This window comes from Chrysemys picta, chromosome 2 (assembly GCF_011386835.1).
Source record: "Chrysemys picta bellii isolate R12L10 chromosome 2, ASM1138683v2, whole genome shotgun sequence".
Taxonomy (NCBI): Eukaryota; Metazoa; Chordata; order Testudines; family Emydidae; genus Chrysemys; species Chrysemys picta.
The window spans coordinates 116,045,611-116,062,624 of record NC_088792.1 but is presented as its reverse complement, the minus strand read 5'-3'; the positions used below and the strand labels follow the sequence as shown (position 1 = coordinate 116,062,624).

The window sequence follows — 17,014 nt, the reverse complement described above, 5'->3', positions numbered from 1 at the left end:
CGCTCATCTCATCCTCATAGCACCAGCGTGGACTCGACAACACTGGTACTTAGCCCTGCTGATCTTGCCAATCAAGCCTCTGCTGCCTTTCCTGTTGGATCCAGATGTGATTTCTCAGAACCACGGCCGCCTGTTCTATCCCAGTCTATGATACTTACACCTAATGGTTGGGATGCTTCATGGTTAATGCCTTTGGAGAGATCCAGTTCTAAGGATGTCCAGGAAATGCTTCTGAATAGTAGAAAACCCTCAATTTGGAGCATTTAACTGGCCAAATGGAAGAACTTCTCTATTTGGTCCTGTCAGAAAGGCATATCACCAGAGCATGCACCCCTGAACCTCGTACCGGACTATCTTCTGTACCTAAAACGTCAGAGTTCGGCAATTAGCTCTGTATGAGTTCTTTTGGCAGCTATCTCAGCTTTCCATACCTCAGGGGATAGAAGATCCTTTTTCTCCAATATTGTTGACATATTCCTAAAGGGCTTGGATCAGATAGGGTCATGCACATGGGGGTACAATCTGTGCTCGGGATCTGAACTTGGTCCTAGCAAAGTTAATGGGACCACCATTTGAACCCTTTGCAACTTGTTCTCTGCTCCACCTTTCTACGAAGGTAGCATTTTTTTGTTGCCATTATTCAGCCAGAAGGATCAACAAGTTGAGACCCCAATTGTCAGAAATTCCCAATACTGTTTTCCATAAGGATAAGTTTCTTTGCCCTCACCCAAAACTTCTCATAAAGGTAGTCTCTTATTTTCATAAAAAGAACAGGAGTACTTGTGGCACCTTAGAGACTAACAAATTTATTAGAGCATAAGCTTTCGTGGACTACAGCCCACTTCTTCGGATGCATCGAAAGCTTATGCTCTAATAAATTTTAGTCTCTAAGGTGCCACAAACATTGAATCTATCTCCCCTTGTAAGTATTCTCACACTTCTTATCAAACTGTCTGTACTGGGCTATCTTGATTATCACTTCAAACGTTTTTTTTCTCTTACTTAATTGGCCTCTCAGAGTTGGTAAGACAACTCCCACCTGTTTATGCTCTCTGTAAGTGTGTATATATATCTCCTCAATATATGTTCCATTCTATATGCATCCGAAGAAGTGGGCTGTAGTCCACGAGAGCTTATGCTCTAATAAATCTGTTAGTCTCTAAGGTGCCACAAGTACTCCTGTTCTTCTTACTTTCATGTTAACCAGGCGATCTATTTACCGACATCCCATGAGCACAGAGTTGAAGAGGTACTTCATTTATTAGATGTGAGAAGGGCTTTAGTTTTCTACCAGGAATGTACTAAGTCCTTTAGATCCTTCACACAGTTATTCATTGTGGTTGCGGACAGAGCTAAGGGCTGACCAGTTTTCACTCAGAGAATCTCATCTTGGATCTCTTTCTGCATTTGTTTATGCTACCAGTTGGCTAATATAGACCCACCAGCTAAAGTATTGGTGTATTCTGCTGGAGGCACAAGCAACTTTGGCAGCTTTCTTGGTGCAAGTGCCAATCATAGAAATTTGTAAAACAGTAACTTGGCCATCAGTCCACACTTCTGCTTTTCATTATGTCATTTCCTGTCAGTCCAGGGATGATGCCAATTTCGGAGAGGTTGTCCTACAATCACTGTTCAGGTAGACTGCAAGTCTATCTCCATGTTTGTCTGCCTGTGAGTCACCTGCAGTAGAATGGACATGTGTAAGCACTTGAAGAACAAAAAAAGTTACCCACTTTCTGTAACTTGTTCTTTGAGATATGTTGCACATGTCCATTCCATGACCTGCCCTCCTTCCCCTCTCTATCCTAGTCTGTCAAGTATGAAGGAGCTGAGGGGGGTGATGCAGTGGCATGTGGTGACAGGGTGTTTGAGTACTTGTCATGGTGGTATTGTTTGAGGAAAAAACTGTTACCTACCTTTCTGTAACTGTTGCTCTTTGAGATGTGTTGCACATAGGTACTTTTGAGGCAAAACGTTTTCCGACAACTGTGCATGAGGCACGCACACACCTACAGTGGAATGGACATGCGCAACACATCTCAAAGAACAACAGTTACAGAAAGGTAGGTAACAGTTTTTTCTCAAACAATACCACCATGACAAGAACTTTTCTTTAGGAAACTCTTGGTTGTCATAAGTCTGGAGAAGAAAACATTCTGCTTGACTTGGCTGCTTAATATTTTTACTTTTATATTATCTAGTTTATGATTTTTGTATTAACTAGACAGCATTTCAAGAGCTTTGGCTAAGGGCATGCTGCTTTAACTAATGATTATGCCTCAAAAACCTTTAATACTCATTTCTCCGTAGGCTTGCCTTTCATCACTGCTCCAAATAAATTTGAAGCTCTTGCTGCTCATGATGCTCTAGTTGAACTCAGTGGGGCAATGAACACTGTGGCTTGCAGTCTGATGAAGATAGCTAATGATATTCGTTTCTTGGGTTCTGGACCACGCTCTGGTCTAGGGGAACTCATCCTGCCTGAAAATGAACCTGGAAGCAGCATTATGCCAGGTAGCGTATCCAATAACAAATGTCAATTACGTTTGTGTAGCAAAGTAAGAGTAATAATTATTATTAACAAGTATGTATAGAACTGTGACAGAGTTGGGTGGTAAAATGGTATGAAGCACTAAAATGATGCAGTTTTTGACAGTGACTAATCCATTTTTGTCCACAAAAATGTGTGCAAGTAAAATTATTTGATTTATAACGTGTGTGTGTGTGTGTGAGAGAGAGAGAGAGAGTATATGCTTTGGAGAGATGCGGTATAAAGGTTTAGTTGGCAAGTGTCTTGGAAGAGTGCATTTTTTATGCAAAGGTTTTTATTGTCACAGATTTTTAGATTTACCCTCTGAGTACAAATAGCATCTCTTATTCAGTTTGAAAAAACAAAGGTGGATTGGCTTGGGGACTGTGGACTAAATTTCATCCTTCCCTACCAGGTGAAGATTGCATGAGGAAGAGCAGCAAGGGAGGGGAATAAGGACTTTGAAAACTTCTTCCACTTTCTAAAAAGCAATTCAAAGCAGGCCCTTCATGTGTTGAACTGATTACTTGCAGATGGAATAGGTGCTTGTGTGTGTGATCTTTGTCTGTTTAGTTCCACATATAAATACAAGCCATTGTGGCAGGTTGCGGTTTTTTTCTTTCTGCGCAATATTTTTAAATGGGAGGGGTTTTAGGATTGAAACGTGCACAGTAATTTTCTGATCCAAATGGCCTTTGTTTCTGATTTCTTTCCCCTGAAGTAAATGAAGTCTTTGCAGGTCATTTCTCCATATTGAGGATAAGGGTGGCAGCCAGCAGCATAGTTCATGTGCTCCTGGAAGGCTGCCAGTGCAGCCCTCATCTTAACAAAGTTTGGACAGCCCTGCTTTAAAGTGTAATCTTGCAGCTCCTCCTTTCCTCCTCAAAGAAAGGGGAGAAATGTAATTTTTAAAAAGTTTTGATTGTTTTGTGGGAGGTAGGAGGGGGAGTACGTTTCAGAATAATAACCTTCGTCTTGAGTAGTAAGGCATTCTGGGAGGCGAACAGTTGTCAAGGCCATACAAGGTAAATGTCTGACAGGCTTCTCACACCATAAACAAATCCTAGTTGTTATCAGAAAAGTGCAGTGGGTCTAATAAATCTGTGCCTGTATGTTGTTCACTGCTTGACTGCTGCCTCTTTTACATGTTTCTTGAAATCACATGTACCATTTCTGAGGATTTAAATTCAGAAAACAAACACTGGAGAACTTTTTTTTTTTTTTAAATACTTTCCCCTTCCCTCCCCAACAGGAAAAGTAAACCCTACCCAGTGTGAGGCTGTAACCATGGTGGCAGCTCAAGTGATGGGAAATCATGTTGCTGTTACAGTGGGAGGCAGCAATGGACATTTTGAATTGAATGTTTTCAAGCCCATGATTGTAAGCTCAAAACATTTTAATTTTTTTTTTAATTAAAAAAACGGTTATCTTACTGTATGTCCTTAGGGAAGAATTTCAGTGATTGCTTGGACAGCACAAGCACCAGAGAGGCAGAGAATATTAATTTTAGAAGAATCTTAAATTCTGCTTGGTGATAAATCAAATAGCTCATCATTTTGAGACATAACTGGCTGTCCAATATGTAAGAATTGAGTTTTTGTAGCACTTCATCATAGAAATGCATTATAAACTCTAGTTATCATAGTGCCCCTAGGAGAAAAGGGCAGATGGCAAAACTGAGGCAGCAAGAATAAGTAACTTGTTTAAAGCCAAAAAGGATCTGTGTCAGAGCTGACGTTTTGAAATGAGGAATTCCTGTTTTCTATTCCAGTGGCCAGAAGACTTTGTTTTGTTGTGCAGTCCCTTTGGCCTTCCTGCAGTACACACCCCAATTGCCTGGAAAGCCACTTACCATTGTACCATTAAATTAATTAACTGTTCAGATTCACATTACAAATGTTTAAAATGTAAATTCAGGATAATAATCTTGGGCTCGGGGCCTCTAAAATATTTATCTTATGCATTTTCTAGGAGGACATATCAGAATCTTAATGTGACCATTTCCTTACTGTGTTTAAAGGCAGAGGCACAGCTGAGCGGAGGAGTATATAGCATACGCAGTTAATCACTTTGACGCTTGAAATTTCAGGCTAAATCATACCTATGTTGCTTCCAGTAAAAATTTTGTGAGAGTTGAATCCACATGTTGTTAGATTCATTCTGCTTCTGGGAGGTGTCAAGGCAACAAGTAGTTCATTTGCACACCTATCTTGTCTGGGTGCTTATTCTTCCCTCTAGACTGGATTGTGCAGGGCATGGAGAAATAGAAGGAAACCTGTTTAGTGTAGGTGGGGAAAGAAAACAAAGGACTGAGGGGTCTATCTTACTCCATGAAGGGTGAGTTAGGAAGAGGAGAGGAGGAGGAGGAGGAATGAACAGAGGAGAAATTGAGGGAAAGAATAGAGGCAAAAGCATAAAAACAGGGAATTGTGGAAAAGGAAGACCAAAAAGTCAAAACAAGAAGAAAAAATAAAGGTAGAAGATACAGCAGGAGAAATCATTAAAATAACAGTGGTGCTAGGCTTACAGAATAAGCTACATTATAGCAGAAAGGTCAGGGCAGTAAAAACAGTGAGGGGGGATGTAGCAAGCAGTATTTTGTTTTCTTGCACCTAGCCATTTATTGTCTGCTACTTTTTTTTCATGCTGTTTAAGGGTGTTTTCAACAAAATGAAAAGACTTTTAAAAGCTGTATGTACTTGTCTATGAATCTCCTAAATAGACCTAGTAAGGAATTTTTTTCATTTGAAAAAGCGTCTTTCTTCAAAGTCTCTATCTAACTTTGATAATAATAATAGCATACTGAACAGCTATAGTGATATTCCCAATAGGAGATATAGGTGTCCCTTTCCATTATTATTCTTTACTAAACTTTGGCTTTAGTGCTATCAACTGGATGCTGTTTCGGAGTAATTGACTGCCAGGGGGTATGCCAATTGTGCATCCACTTAATAATTTTAAATATCTTTTATTGATGTGTGTAAAATTCACACTTTTCTTTCTGAAATCTAGCACTTACATAGCACATTTTTAATCTATTGATTTCTAAGTAGTTTACAAAGATGCTTTGCTTATATATTCAATAGTATGGATAATGTCTATTGCACTTAAGTGTTCTTCAGGATATGAAATGCTTCACATAAAGTGCTTTTTTAAATATCAGTGACTCAATTTATATTGCAGAAGGAAGAGAGTACAGTACAGCACACAATCCTTTGCTAAAGATGTACTGTCAAATGGATGGATCATGAGGTTTTTAAGAAATGATGATGTATCAGATAACGAAAATGTTAATAGCTGCATCTAATAACTTTCTGCATTTTTTAGATTAAAAATGTATTAAACTCTGCAAGGCTCCTTGGAGATGTTTCTGTTTCCTTCACTGACAACTGTGTGGTTGGAATCCAAGCCAACACGGAGAGGATCAACAAACTAATGAACGAGTCTTTGATGTTGGTGACGGCACTTAATCCCCACATAGGTAAAAGTCTAAGGCTGATATCTATTCATTAGAATATATAAACTTCTCAAAAAAATACATAGTGACAGTTACTGTGAATAACCAAGCAGTAGATTATTCTGCTTAACAAGGTACAGTGTTTCAGACTTCCTTCTATTTTGTTCTTTGATCAAGAATGCACTCAAGTGCTTGATCAAAAATTAGCTTTTTCTTTGACAAACAAACTGAATTAATAAGAGAGTTCATTATGGCCAGGAAACTTTTTTTTTTTTTTACATAAGACTATTTCTAATTGTTTACGTACATATTTTGAAGAATTCCATTACATTATGATGATGTTATAGAAAACTAGCATAGACAATTACACAATCAAGGCCCTGTGTTGATAGGGGAACATGTATATCCCAGACTCGTGAGTAAGGCTAAGTTTTTGTTACGGATATTTTTAGTAAAAGTCAGGGATGGGTCACGGGAAATACGGGAAGTACAAAAGATGAAATAAATGAAGTACACCTTGTGATGTAGTATCCTTTTATTGTTGTTCACTCACAAAATTCAGTAGTACTCAGTGTCTCGCATTTGAGTTTGCATTAGTGAGGTTGTGCTTTATCTTGCACTTGGTCCTGCCTACCTGTTTGCCTCATCCATCCACACAATAATTCCTCTTCTATCTTGTTTAATCACACTGTACACACTGAACAGCATGTATATCCCAGAAGCCTTTGCATCAGGCACTATTGATAAACATGAATGTAAATACTGCTGATGTGTACCGATATGGAAGCTGGCTAGCATGCCAACAGCCTGATGAAGCAATGTCAGCACCAAAAATACAGAAACTCTCTTACAGGCTAAGATATGGGTGGGATTTCTTGTCTGCGAGGATGATGGAGGAAAGGGATCTTCAAGCTTATCTAAGTCCATTTCTACAGTTTGTCTTCCCCAGCCATATAAACTCTAGCTGTTATCCTCTTCACAATTTTATGAACTAATAATATTGTATAAATATTAATAACTACCACAACCTTTACTTAATCAGAAGTAGATAAAGAGCAGTTCTTCAAGTGGTTGCAGATGTGTATTCCACTCAAGTGTGCACATGCCAAGTGCATGAGAGTTGGAGAACTTTGATTGTAGGTGGCGCTGCACTCATGCCTCTGGCCTTTAGCCCCTCCCCAGGCTATTTAAGGGTGCCGCCACCCCGATCTCTTTGTCCCTTTACTGCCCACAGCTACAGTCCGAGCGTTTGGTGTGGTTGTTTCTCTGTTTTCTAGAGTTTTATTGTACACTGCTACCTCGATATGACACGAATTCGGATATAACACGGTAAAGCAGTGCTCCGGGGGTGCAGGGGGCTGCACACTCCAGTGGATCAAAGCAAGTTCAGTATAATGCGGTTTCACCTATAATGCGGTAAGATTTTTTGGCTCCCGAGGATAGCGTTATATCAAGGTGGAGGTGTATGTAGTTTGTTAGTGTGGTTTAGTAGTACCCTTAGGTTTAGTTGTATTAGGTTAAAATTGATTTTTACCCTGGGTGATGCCCTCAGTGAGGTTAAAGCATTGTCCATCATGTGGGATGTCTATCCCCAACAGTGACCCCGACCTGTGGTGTTTGTTGTGCACAGGAGAAGGTCAGAAGAAAGAGAGGTGCTCCATGTTGTTTAAAAGGAGAATTCACCTGGTGAGGGACTTGTGTCTGAAGCAGCACCTCTTAGAGCAGGCCATGAGGCCTGCTTCAGCACTGGGGACCTCTGCAGATTGCCTGGACCTGCACTCTCCTTCAGAGCTGGCCCAGAATGTAGCTCCCAGCTTGGGGTCTGGTGCTTCCCCTAGTGGGAAGCGGGATTGTTCTCCTTTCTTTTGTCCTCCAAGAAAGAGGTCTCACAAGATGAACTGAGACCATCCAGGACTTGGTGAGATGCCTCCTTGTCTTTTTAAGAGGAATACTGACTGGCACTGTGAATCCTCCGGTATTCGAGATGGAGCTGGGCCACCTAACCACTCCCTGATACTTACCCATGATCAGTTAGATGTTGTACCATTGACTTGGTACTGGCCATGGGAGTCTGAGTTAGGTACCAACATCATCCTGCCTGTTTCTATGTCATTGGTCTACCAGGCAGTGTCAGACCTGCTCTGCCTCTCCATTCTTGATTCCCTAATAATTCAGGAGCATTTGACAGCTGGGGCAGCTGCTTTGGCTGTGCTCTCGGCATCATCTAGTTTGGTTGCAGATTGTTTCGTACTTTGGCACTGTATTACGTTCCACCTGAGAACCAGAGTTCTGAGTTGTAGTCAACATCTTGTTTGGTACTGAGGGACCCATCGGTGCAGACGCTGTCTTTGGCACTGACTATATCTTTGCTGCAGACTTTATCTTTAGGATTGGTACTACTTCCGCTCAATATCTGTTTGCTCTGGGACCGAGCGGAACTGCGATGCCTCTTTCAGTACTGAAGGCACCAACTTCTCATTCATTTTCAGTACTGATATCATCTCCTTATTGGTTTTTGGATGAGGCTTGTTCCTTGCTTGCTCCTTTGGGGAGTGGCTCTTCCACTATCACTGGATGACTACTGGAGGCTGGTCGAGATTGAGGACCTCTTCCTCTTCTTCTTTGCTGTCCAAGCACAGTTCTCAGCAATCCTGAAGACTGTCCTTCCATCACCATCAGTACCAAATATCAGTGCTGTTACCGCAGTAGGGATAGGGGTTCCTGGCCTAGTACCTACTGACCAACAGTATGCGTATTCCCAATGGCCCCCTTGGGATGTGGCAACTTGTTCTCTCTCTCCTATGCCAAAAGACAGCATTTCTTATGGCCATAACTTCTGTGGGAAGAGTTACTGAGCTGCAGACCCTAATGGTGGGCTTTCAGTATACCCAGTTTTTCAAGGACAAGGTTGCCTTGAGATCTCATCATAAATTTCTCTTTAAGGTGGGTTTGAGTAGCAGCCGTGTTAGTCCTGTTCTCTAAGGTGGTGCCACTATTTCATCTTAACTAGACAATTTACTTACCTATATATTTTTTTCCCAAACCTCATTCGAATACTGATGAACAGCATCTTCACTCCTTAGATGTGAGGTGATGCTTGGCGTTTCACATAGAAAGAACCAAGCTATTTCATTCATCACCTTGTCTTTTTATTTTCTTTGTGGAACACAAGAGTGATCAAGCCGTCTCCACATAGACAATTTCCAGTTGGTTAACATCCTGTGTCACTACAGTTTGAAATAACTTGGACTCCACCACCTCCACAGAGGTTAAGAGCCCATTTGACAATGTCCCAAGCAGCTTTGATCACTTTTCACAGTGATATTTTGATATTGGACATTTTCAGGGCTACTACTTTGTCTTCGGTACATACTTTTACCAAGCTTTATACTTTTATGTCTGCATCCTGATCAGATGCAAATTTTGGGAAGGCAGTCTTGCAGTCACTCTTTAAATAGACTCCAAGCCCCACCGCTTTCTGATACTGATTGAGTTACCTGAGTGGAATACACATCTGCAACTCAAAGAAGTGAAGACTGTTACTTCCTAGTATTGTAAATGTTGTTGTTCTAGATGTGGGTGCAGATGTGTATCCCATGACCCACATTTGGTCCCTTCTGCATTGGAGTCCCAATTCTTGGCATTCTGTGCAAAGGATCTGAGGGGAGTTGAGGTAGTGCCACCATTAAATAGCCTGGGGAAGGGATAAGGCCCGGGAAACACAAGTGCTGACCCTATGTTTACTGCTAGGCAAAGTTCTCTGACTCTGGTGCGCACAGCGCACACACCCCAGGGTGGAATGCACCTCTGCACCCATGTCTTTAAGAACAACAGTTACAGTATCAGCAAGTAACTGTCTTTTTCGTTTGTTTAGTAAAACTTGAAAAATTATATTCCTGACATCAGTCACCTATTATATTGTTCCTTTTGAATCTATTTCTTTTGTTTCCTATAATTACTTTCTTTGATGGTAGTGCATTAGTTTTATTCAGTTTGGGTTTTTTGGTGTTAAACTTAATGGGATTCAGTGGTGAAATTTTAATTCTTCCTCCCCAGGAGTTGTGCTTGTCACTGAATATTATTTTTAATATAGATCAACTACAGAGCTGTTCATTTTGAGTCATGCTACTAGGTGGCAACATTTATGTCTCTTAGAAGTTGGATTACTTCTCCTGCATGACTATTCTGCTATACTTATATTTTATGTTTTTAAATGTTTGTTCATGGAAGCTCAGAACCCAATCATGAACTGCATTTTTGTGTGTTCCAATTAACTAGTTCTTTCACTGCGTGTGGAAATGAATTTACTCTGTATAAGATCCCAAAGAGTAGATAAACTACCACTGAGCACAGTCAGCAGAAAATAAATGCCCTGTTCACAATAGCCATATCTATAGGCTTTTTTGAAAATACTGGTCTCTAGCGGTTAAAATTTCATAGCAAGAAATGTGGCAATAGATGATCATGAAATGTTTAAGTAAAGTCATTGAATTGAGTGGCAACAAGCCTAATTAAATTTTATGTCAGATAAAATTTACCTAAATGTTTTATTACCAGAATATCTTTTAATTTTTGGGGGGGGGGGGGTTAATACTGCTTTAAACCAACATTCGTGACTTCAAATTAAGTAAAATATAGTAGCAGTAGTTCTGAATAGACCAAGTTGTCTCCTTTAACAGGTCTTCTGAACACATAGTGGCCAAAATCAGATTCATCTGATGTTTCTTTTGTTTTAATTACAGGATATGACAAGGCAGCCAAGATTGCCAAAACAGCACACAAAGAAGGGACAACACTAAAAGAAGCAGCTATTAAGCTTGGATTCCTTACATCAGAACAATTTGATCAGTGGGTGAAGCCTAAAGATATGCTAGGTCCTCAGTAATTTTAACAAGTGTACTTAAAAGGAAAAAAATTAAATTGTATAAAACAAAATATTTTGCAGCTCACTTTGTTTTTCATGGCCACTTATATTATGATTGAAGTGCTTTTCCATATGGGTCATAAGGTTATATGAGGAAATTGTTCTAATATAATAAATATATGCAAATATAATAAATATTCCAAAAAGATTGATTCATCCAACTGCATCTCATTGCCAGAGATACCTCATTATTTATGTAGTTTAGATACATGTCCTCAAATAATTGCATACTTGAAAGGATGGTGCTTCCAGAGCAATATCTATACAATTAACTCTATGTAATAAAAGGCAATGCATCTTTTATTATTGAAACAAAACATAAAGAAATACTGTAAATTACTTCCTTTATGGATCATTTGATTAGCTAATTTAAAATATAGGAGCCTTCCAGTACTGGATTGCCTGCTTTAAACCAAAAGGTAACTTTATTCAAGAATAAAGATGAATGACTAATTTATGAGATGTCCTTGAAAATGTATTCATATTTTGCAGAACATAATTTTAATATTTGTAAACCAAGCACCTGCATTGTCAATGCCAAGAACCCAACTTTAAATTTGCCTTCCAATGTTTTATCTAATTTCTCAAAAATCAAAAATTAAATATATAAAAACTTTGTGTATCCCAAAGGACATCAAATTTTAGACTATTTTGTTCTCAGCCTTTATTAAATAGTGGAAGTTGCGGTAACCTGATCTAGTAATACCGAGAAATCTAACCACACCCCTCAATTGTGTGCCAAAACAACAAATGGCAGACATGCATCCTCAGCTAAAGAGGTAGATATTTTTGTCGGTTGGAGCCTGATACCTTACCCAGTGCTTGGCTGAGGGCTAGCTAATCGTTGGATTAGATGAAATGAAGACATAAGGCATATTGAACAAGATGAGACATTGTGGAACTTTGAATATGATAGGTAAGTTCTATGGCCTCTGTTACACAAGAGATCAGACTAGATCAGGGGGTGGCAAACTATGGCCCGCGGGCCGCATCCAGTCTGTGAGCCATTTTAAGGCAGCCCGCAAGCTCCCGCTGGGCACTCTGGCACTCCAGCCGGGACACTGGCTCAGGGGCTGCACCATGTGGCTCCCAGAAGCCGCAGCATGAACCATGGCATGGTCCCGCTCCAGCTCCTAAGCACTCCAATGGGAGCTGCAGGGACAGTGCCTGCAGATGGGGCAGCGTGCAGAGCCGCCTGGCTGTGCCTCTACGCAGGGCCGGCTTTAGGCCGATTCCCCTGAATTGGGCCCCGCCCCTAAGAGGGCCCCTTGCAGATCGGGCAGTGTCCCTGCCTGAAGCAAAGCTCTGTGGCTTTCCCGGAAGCAGCAGCTGTTGCTGCTAGGCAGCGAGAGACGCTGGCCGGCAGGGGCCTGAGGCAGAGGCAGCAGCGGCTGTTGCAGGTCAGGAGGGGGAGGGGAGGAGAAGGCACATGTGCTTTGCAGCCTTCCCCTCCCCTCCCCCCAGCACTCGCCTGGAGGAGACACCGAGGGGGCTTCCGGTCCGGTGGGAGACAGGAATCTCTGCAGTGGACCTCACTCACCTTAGCAGCTGCTGGGGCTTCGGTCGGTGAGAGTTTGACCCCGTGATTCCCCCTAGGTGTGTAATATTGGGTTGGTTTTGTGGTTTTCGGTGGTGTTGCTGTTTGAGGGTGAGTTGTGCCTGCCTGCGTCTGTTTCAAAACTAAACTCGGGATCATGTAACCCAGGAAGAAAGCCCCGAGCCAGTACTTAGTGCTGTGAATTCCAGGTGAGAGAGAGAGAGACAGGGAGGTTTGGAGGAGGAAATCAAATACATCAGGAGGGGAGAATGCGAAAGGTCTGCAACACGGCAGGCTGAGACTTTTATCTCTCCCTTCTCCCCCGAGAGAGGGGAAACTGAGGCACGGAGTGATCTGATTCCCCTCCCCAAATTATTTTGCAAAGGAGGGGGACGGGGGGCTCCTATCCAAACCAGTTCCCTTCCCATCAACTCTGCTTCCCCTGCTGCAAGACTGCTGTAGGGGCTGAATATTTCCATTAAACTCTGGCTCCTTCATTTGCCCTACAGCAATAAAATAGACTGGCTTGGGGGGGAGGAATATCTCCCCCCCCAAGCTGTGTGGACATTAAGGTTTTTTGGGGGGGGGGGGGCACGATAACATTCCAGATCGATCAAACGCCCAGCTCAGCTTTCTAGCCATCCAGCAGCTCTAGGGTAGGGAAGGAAGGGGCTCTTGGTGCAGAGTGGTCACAAAACAGGGGTGAATTTAGTGGTGGGGGGGGGGGTCCGGTTGAAATCCCACCTGATGCAGCCACACAGAATCTCTGGCGGCGCTAGGAGGGGCTAGGAGTGGAAGCACGTGGCCCGGGGGTGGGGGGACATTTGCCCTCAGTCCTGGGCTCTGGGATGGACTAGGCTGGGTGGGTGGTGGGTTCAGTCTAGTCTTCCAGCCTGTTGCTCTTGCTGGGGTTTGTGGTTTTCATCTGGCTCCACCAAAAAGATCAAACAAGCCCAGTAGAAAAGGGGGGTGAGAGAGGTGGGAAGGGGTTTGTAAGGGGTTAAAGTGACCCATCAACGAAAGAGTAAAACCAGAGTTTGACTGGGTTTCTCCCCAGCCACCACTCCTGCAAACACTGGGCAAGGGGCAGCCCCATCCCCCACCGAGGCTATGGTGAGGGGCAGCAGGGGAGGAAGGAAGCCACATGTGATGGCAGTTCCCTCCCCCCCAGCACCCACCACCCCTTCTCCAGCCCCCAAACTCTGTCCCAGAGCCTGCACCCACGGAGAGGCAGCTGCGTGCTCTGCAAATCAGAGACCGTTTCAATGTAGTGCCAGGGGGAAGCAATGCTCAGTCTGTCCTGAAATCCTGTGTGGGATGAGTCACAAAGCTGGGAACCCGCTGCAGGGAGCTTTCCTGAGCCGAGTTACTGAGCTGCTCCTTCTGGCTAGAGGAGATGGGGCTTCGCACAGACAGGGCCCTGGACTCTTCACAAGGCTGGGAGAGCAGCTCTGGGGGGGAAGGTGTCCTGGGGGAAGGCAGCGATTTAATGGTACACCATTAAATTTAAGATGCTCTCTCAAAGGGGGTGGCGTTCCCCAAGCCAGGGGCTTTCTTCCAGAAAGGTCACCGCTCAGGGAAGGAAATGGCAGGAACAAAGGGAACCATTAGTCTCCTCTCCGGCCGCTAATGAGCTGTCGTCCCAGCCCTGATGGAATTAATGGTCTCTGTTATCTCCGCTCTGCAGCCTGGTGCCTGCTTTGTGATGCCAACCTGCCGAGAGAGAGAAAGATCAGAAAGGAAACAATGCCTAAGTCTTGTATAACAGGCTGTCACTGTCTGCAAAGCTTTAGCCGCTGCCCTGGGGAGCTAATCGGGGTGGGCGGGGGAAGAGGAGGTTCACCATTAGGTTTAGAGAGTTTGGCAGCCAGGTGCAATTCTAATCAGTTGAGGATATCATACAGGCCCAGAGGAGGTGTCAGCAGAGTACTTCTGTTCTGCACAGCTGGGGGACAGGACGAGTCTGCTGGGAATGGGCAGTTTTACGCCACCACAACCGTGCCCACATGTCCATGCTGCTTACCAAGCTTTGGGTCCAGAGATCTACTCGCCCAGAACAGGTAGCCCTGCCTGTGACCTTGTCGCAAGGGATGCAGGATTGGGAGTCCAGGAATGGAGGTTGTTCATAACTCTGAAATGTTCATAACTCGGAAGAAAACATTATGGCTGTTCTTTCAAAAGTTCACAAAGGAACATGGTCGTCATACAGCTTTGAAATTTTACTATGCAGAAGAAAAATGCCGCTTTCCCTTTCTTTCTTTCTTTCTTTCTTTCTTTATTTATTTATTTGTAGTAGTCTATGTTTAACACAATACTGTACGGTTCTGTAGTTGATTTTGTGCGTGTGTGTGTCTCTGCTGCTGTCAGATTGCTTTCGGTTCCAAATGAGGTGTGCGGTGGACAGGTCAGTTCATAACTCTGGTGTGCGTAACTCTGAGGTTCTACTGTCGCTAGTATTGGATGGGAGAGCGCCAAGGAAAGCCCAGGGTGCCGCCAGAAGTGGTGGTGGTGAGTCAATAGGTGGCGCTCTTCCCTCTGGGTCAGAACTGAGCCAGTGCCGATGGGACGCTTTGGGGAATCTAGGTGCAACTTCAGAATTCTGGCTGATCTTCATGAAATTGTTGTGTAAGGGAGTTCGCTGGTGTACGTGGGCTCCACCCTCATCTCTCCCAGAGCAGAGACAATGGAGAGTCGTTAACCTGAATGGCTCCCATTCATATGGGAGCACCCTGAAATGAGGAGGGTCAGTTTTCTCTAACTTCTGTGCAGGGGGCTGGGGTGTAGGGCACCAGAGACAGGGTGAGGAGGGGGCTCCCAGGAAAAACAAAGGATGCGGGGGCCGACCAAGGGCAAAGGAAATTGGCAGGAGAAAAGAGTGAGATTCCATGATTCAGAGAAGCCATGAGCTGTAGGGGGGAGGGACCCTGAATTCCTTAAAAGACTCTGGCCTGGCCCAAAAACACTTGAGAGTGGGGAGGGAACTGAGGGAGGGAAGGTGATTGTTGGGTCTGGAGCTGTATATCTTGTGTCCTGTCTAAAGTAAAGAGTAGCTGCTTTAGAAGCCCTTTTTGCAAAGCTTCTGTCTTACGTGGTTCAGCTACAGGGGTGAGGATCTCCAGGGTTGGGGCTCTGGAAAGGGTGTGCTTACGCGACCGGGGAGCTGGCGCTAGTCTCTGTGCCTAGGCACTTGGACTGTGGGGTCTCCACTCCCAGAAAGGGATGCTAGACAGAGCATGTGCACCCCAAGAGTTTGCATAGAGACACCCTCTGCGTTCAAACAGAGGCAGTGCCTGAACTCTGCTCAGACTCAGGCAGCTTAAAGCACGTGGTGCCCAAACACTCCAGCAAGGGGCGCTCTACCAGGAGCATGTGGCAGCTCCATTCTGATGTTCCATCTTTCAGACGGGGCATAAAACCAAAGTCGTGATCCTTGGGACTCTCTCCAAGCATGGGAACTGAGCATCTAATTTGGAGGTTTGCACTCCATTAGGATGACCAGATGTCCCAATATTTGGTGCTTTCTCTTATATGGGTGCCTATTACCCCCCCACCCCCATCCCTTTTTTTCACACTTACTATCTGGTCACCCTAGCTTACATTCCACCTGCATGCTGCATGCTTGCTTACCTGAGGTTAACTATGGTGCTGTTAAACGCCTGCTATGTCCCATCCCCCCTGGAAGAGGTGGTCGGACTTCTCTTGTGGGTATAGTGAGTTTTATACAGACCGTTTGTAAAATGCATCGGGATCCCGTGCAATGAAAGCTGCTCTGCATCTCCACATTATAGTTATGCCTCCATACATAGTCACAGCTTCTACATAGTCCATCCATACCGCCCTTCTGCATTAAGTCCATTAATGGCTATTAGCCAGGATGGGTAAGGAATGGTGTCCCTAGCCTCTGTTTGTCAGAGGGTGGAGATGGATGGCAGGAGAGAGATCACTTGATCGTTACCTGTTAGGTTCACTCCCTCTGGGGCACCTGGCATTGGCCACTGTCAGTAGACAGGATACTGGGCTGGATGGACCTTTGGTCTGACCCAGTACGGCCATTCTGATGTTCTTATGTTCTCACCCTCTGGGGTATCATTACAGTTCCCTGGAGGCTGGTTATTAACCTGCCGACGCCACCTATTGCAACCTGAAATCTGGATTTTGCTGCAGAAGGCCCATCTCTCTTCCCCGCCGCCCCCCCAGCGTTTTGTTTAGCGGCTGAGGTGTATGAATAGGATCGTCAAAGGGGCCGTATAGCATCTTTAGACTCTTTAAGGGCAGGGTGGCTTTTATAGCTCACCACTAGGGTGACCAGACAGCAAGTGTGAAAAATCGGGACAGGGGGTGGGGGATAATAGGATCCTATAAGAAAAAGACCCAAAAATCGGGACTGTCCCTATAAAATCAGGACATCTGGTCACCCTAGCACACCCCCAGGGAGTGGCGGGGACCCACACACGTGAAACGGAGCTCATTAATAACCGATCAACAGCATATATGATGCAATGTACAGAATATATAATTTTATTATTTATATAGTTATGGAAAGTAAATAATACATGGAAGAAATGA

The 17,014-nt window shown here is 43.8% G+C and overlaps 1 protein-coding gene across 2 annotated transcripts in view; it reads left to right on the top strand.

Moving 5' to 3' along the window:
- FH (fumarate hydratase) overlaps positions 1-10,922 on the top strand; it is a 40,462-nt gene extending 29,540 nt beyond the window's left edge. For both annotated transcript variants that reach the window (XM_005296506.4, XM_065584039.1), the window contains 4 exons: positions 2,311-2,514; positions 3,783-3,910; positions 5,858-6,011; positions 10,730-10,922. In XM_005296506.4, coding sequence (XP_005296563.2) covers positions 2,311-2,514; positions 3,783-3,910; positions 5,858-6,011; positions 10,730-10,872 — 629 coding nt within the window. In that variant the 3' untranslated portion in view covers positions 10,873-10,922. The remainder of the gene's footprint in view (positions 1-2,310; positions 2,515-3,782; positions 3,911-5,857; positions 6,012-10,729) is intronic.
- The last annotated feature ends 6,092 nt before the right edge of the window (positions 10,923-17,014 follow it).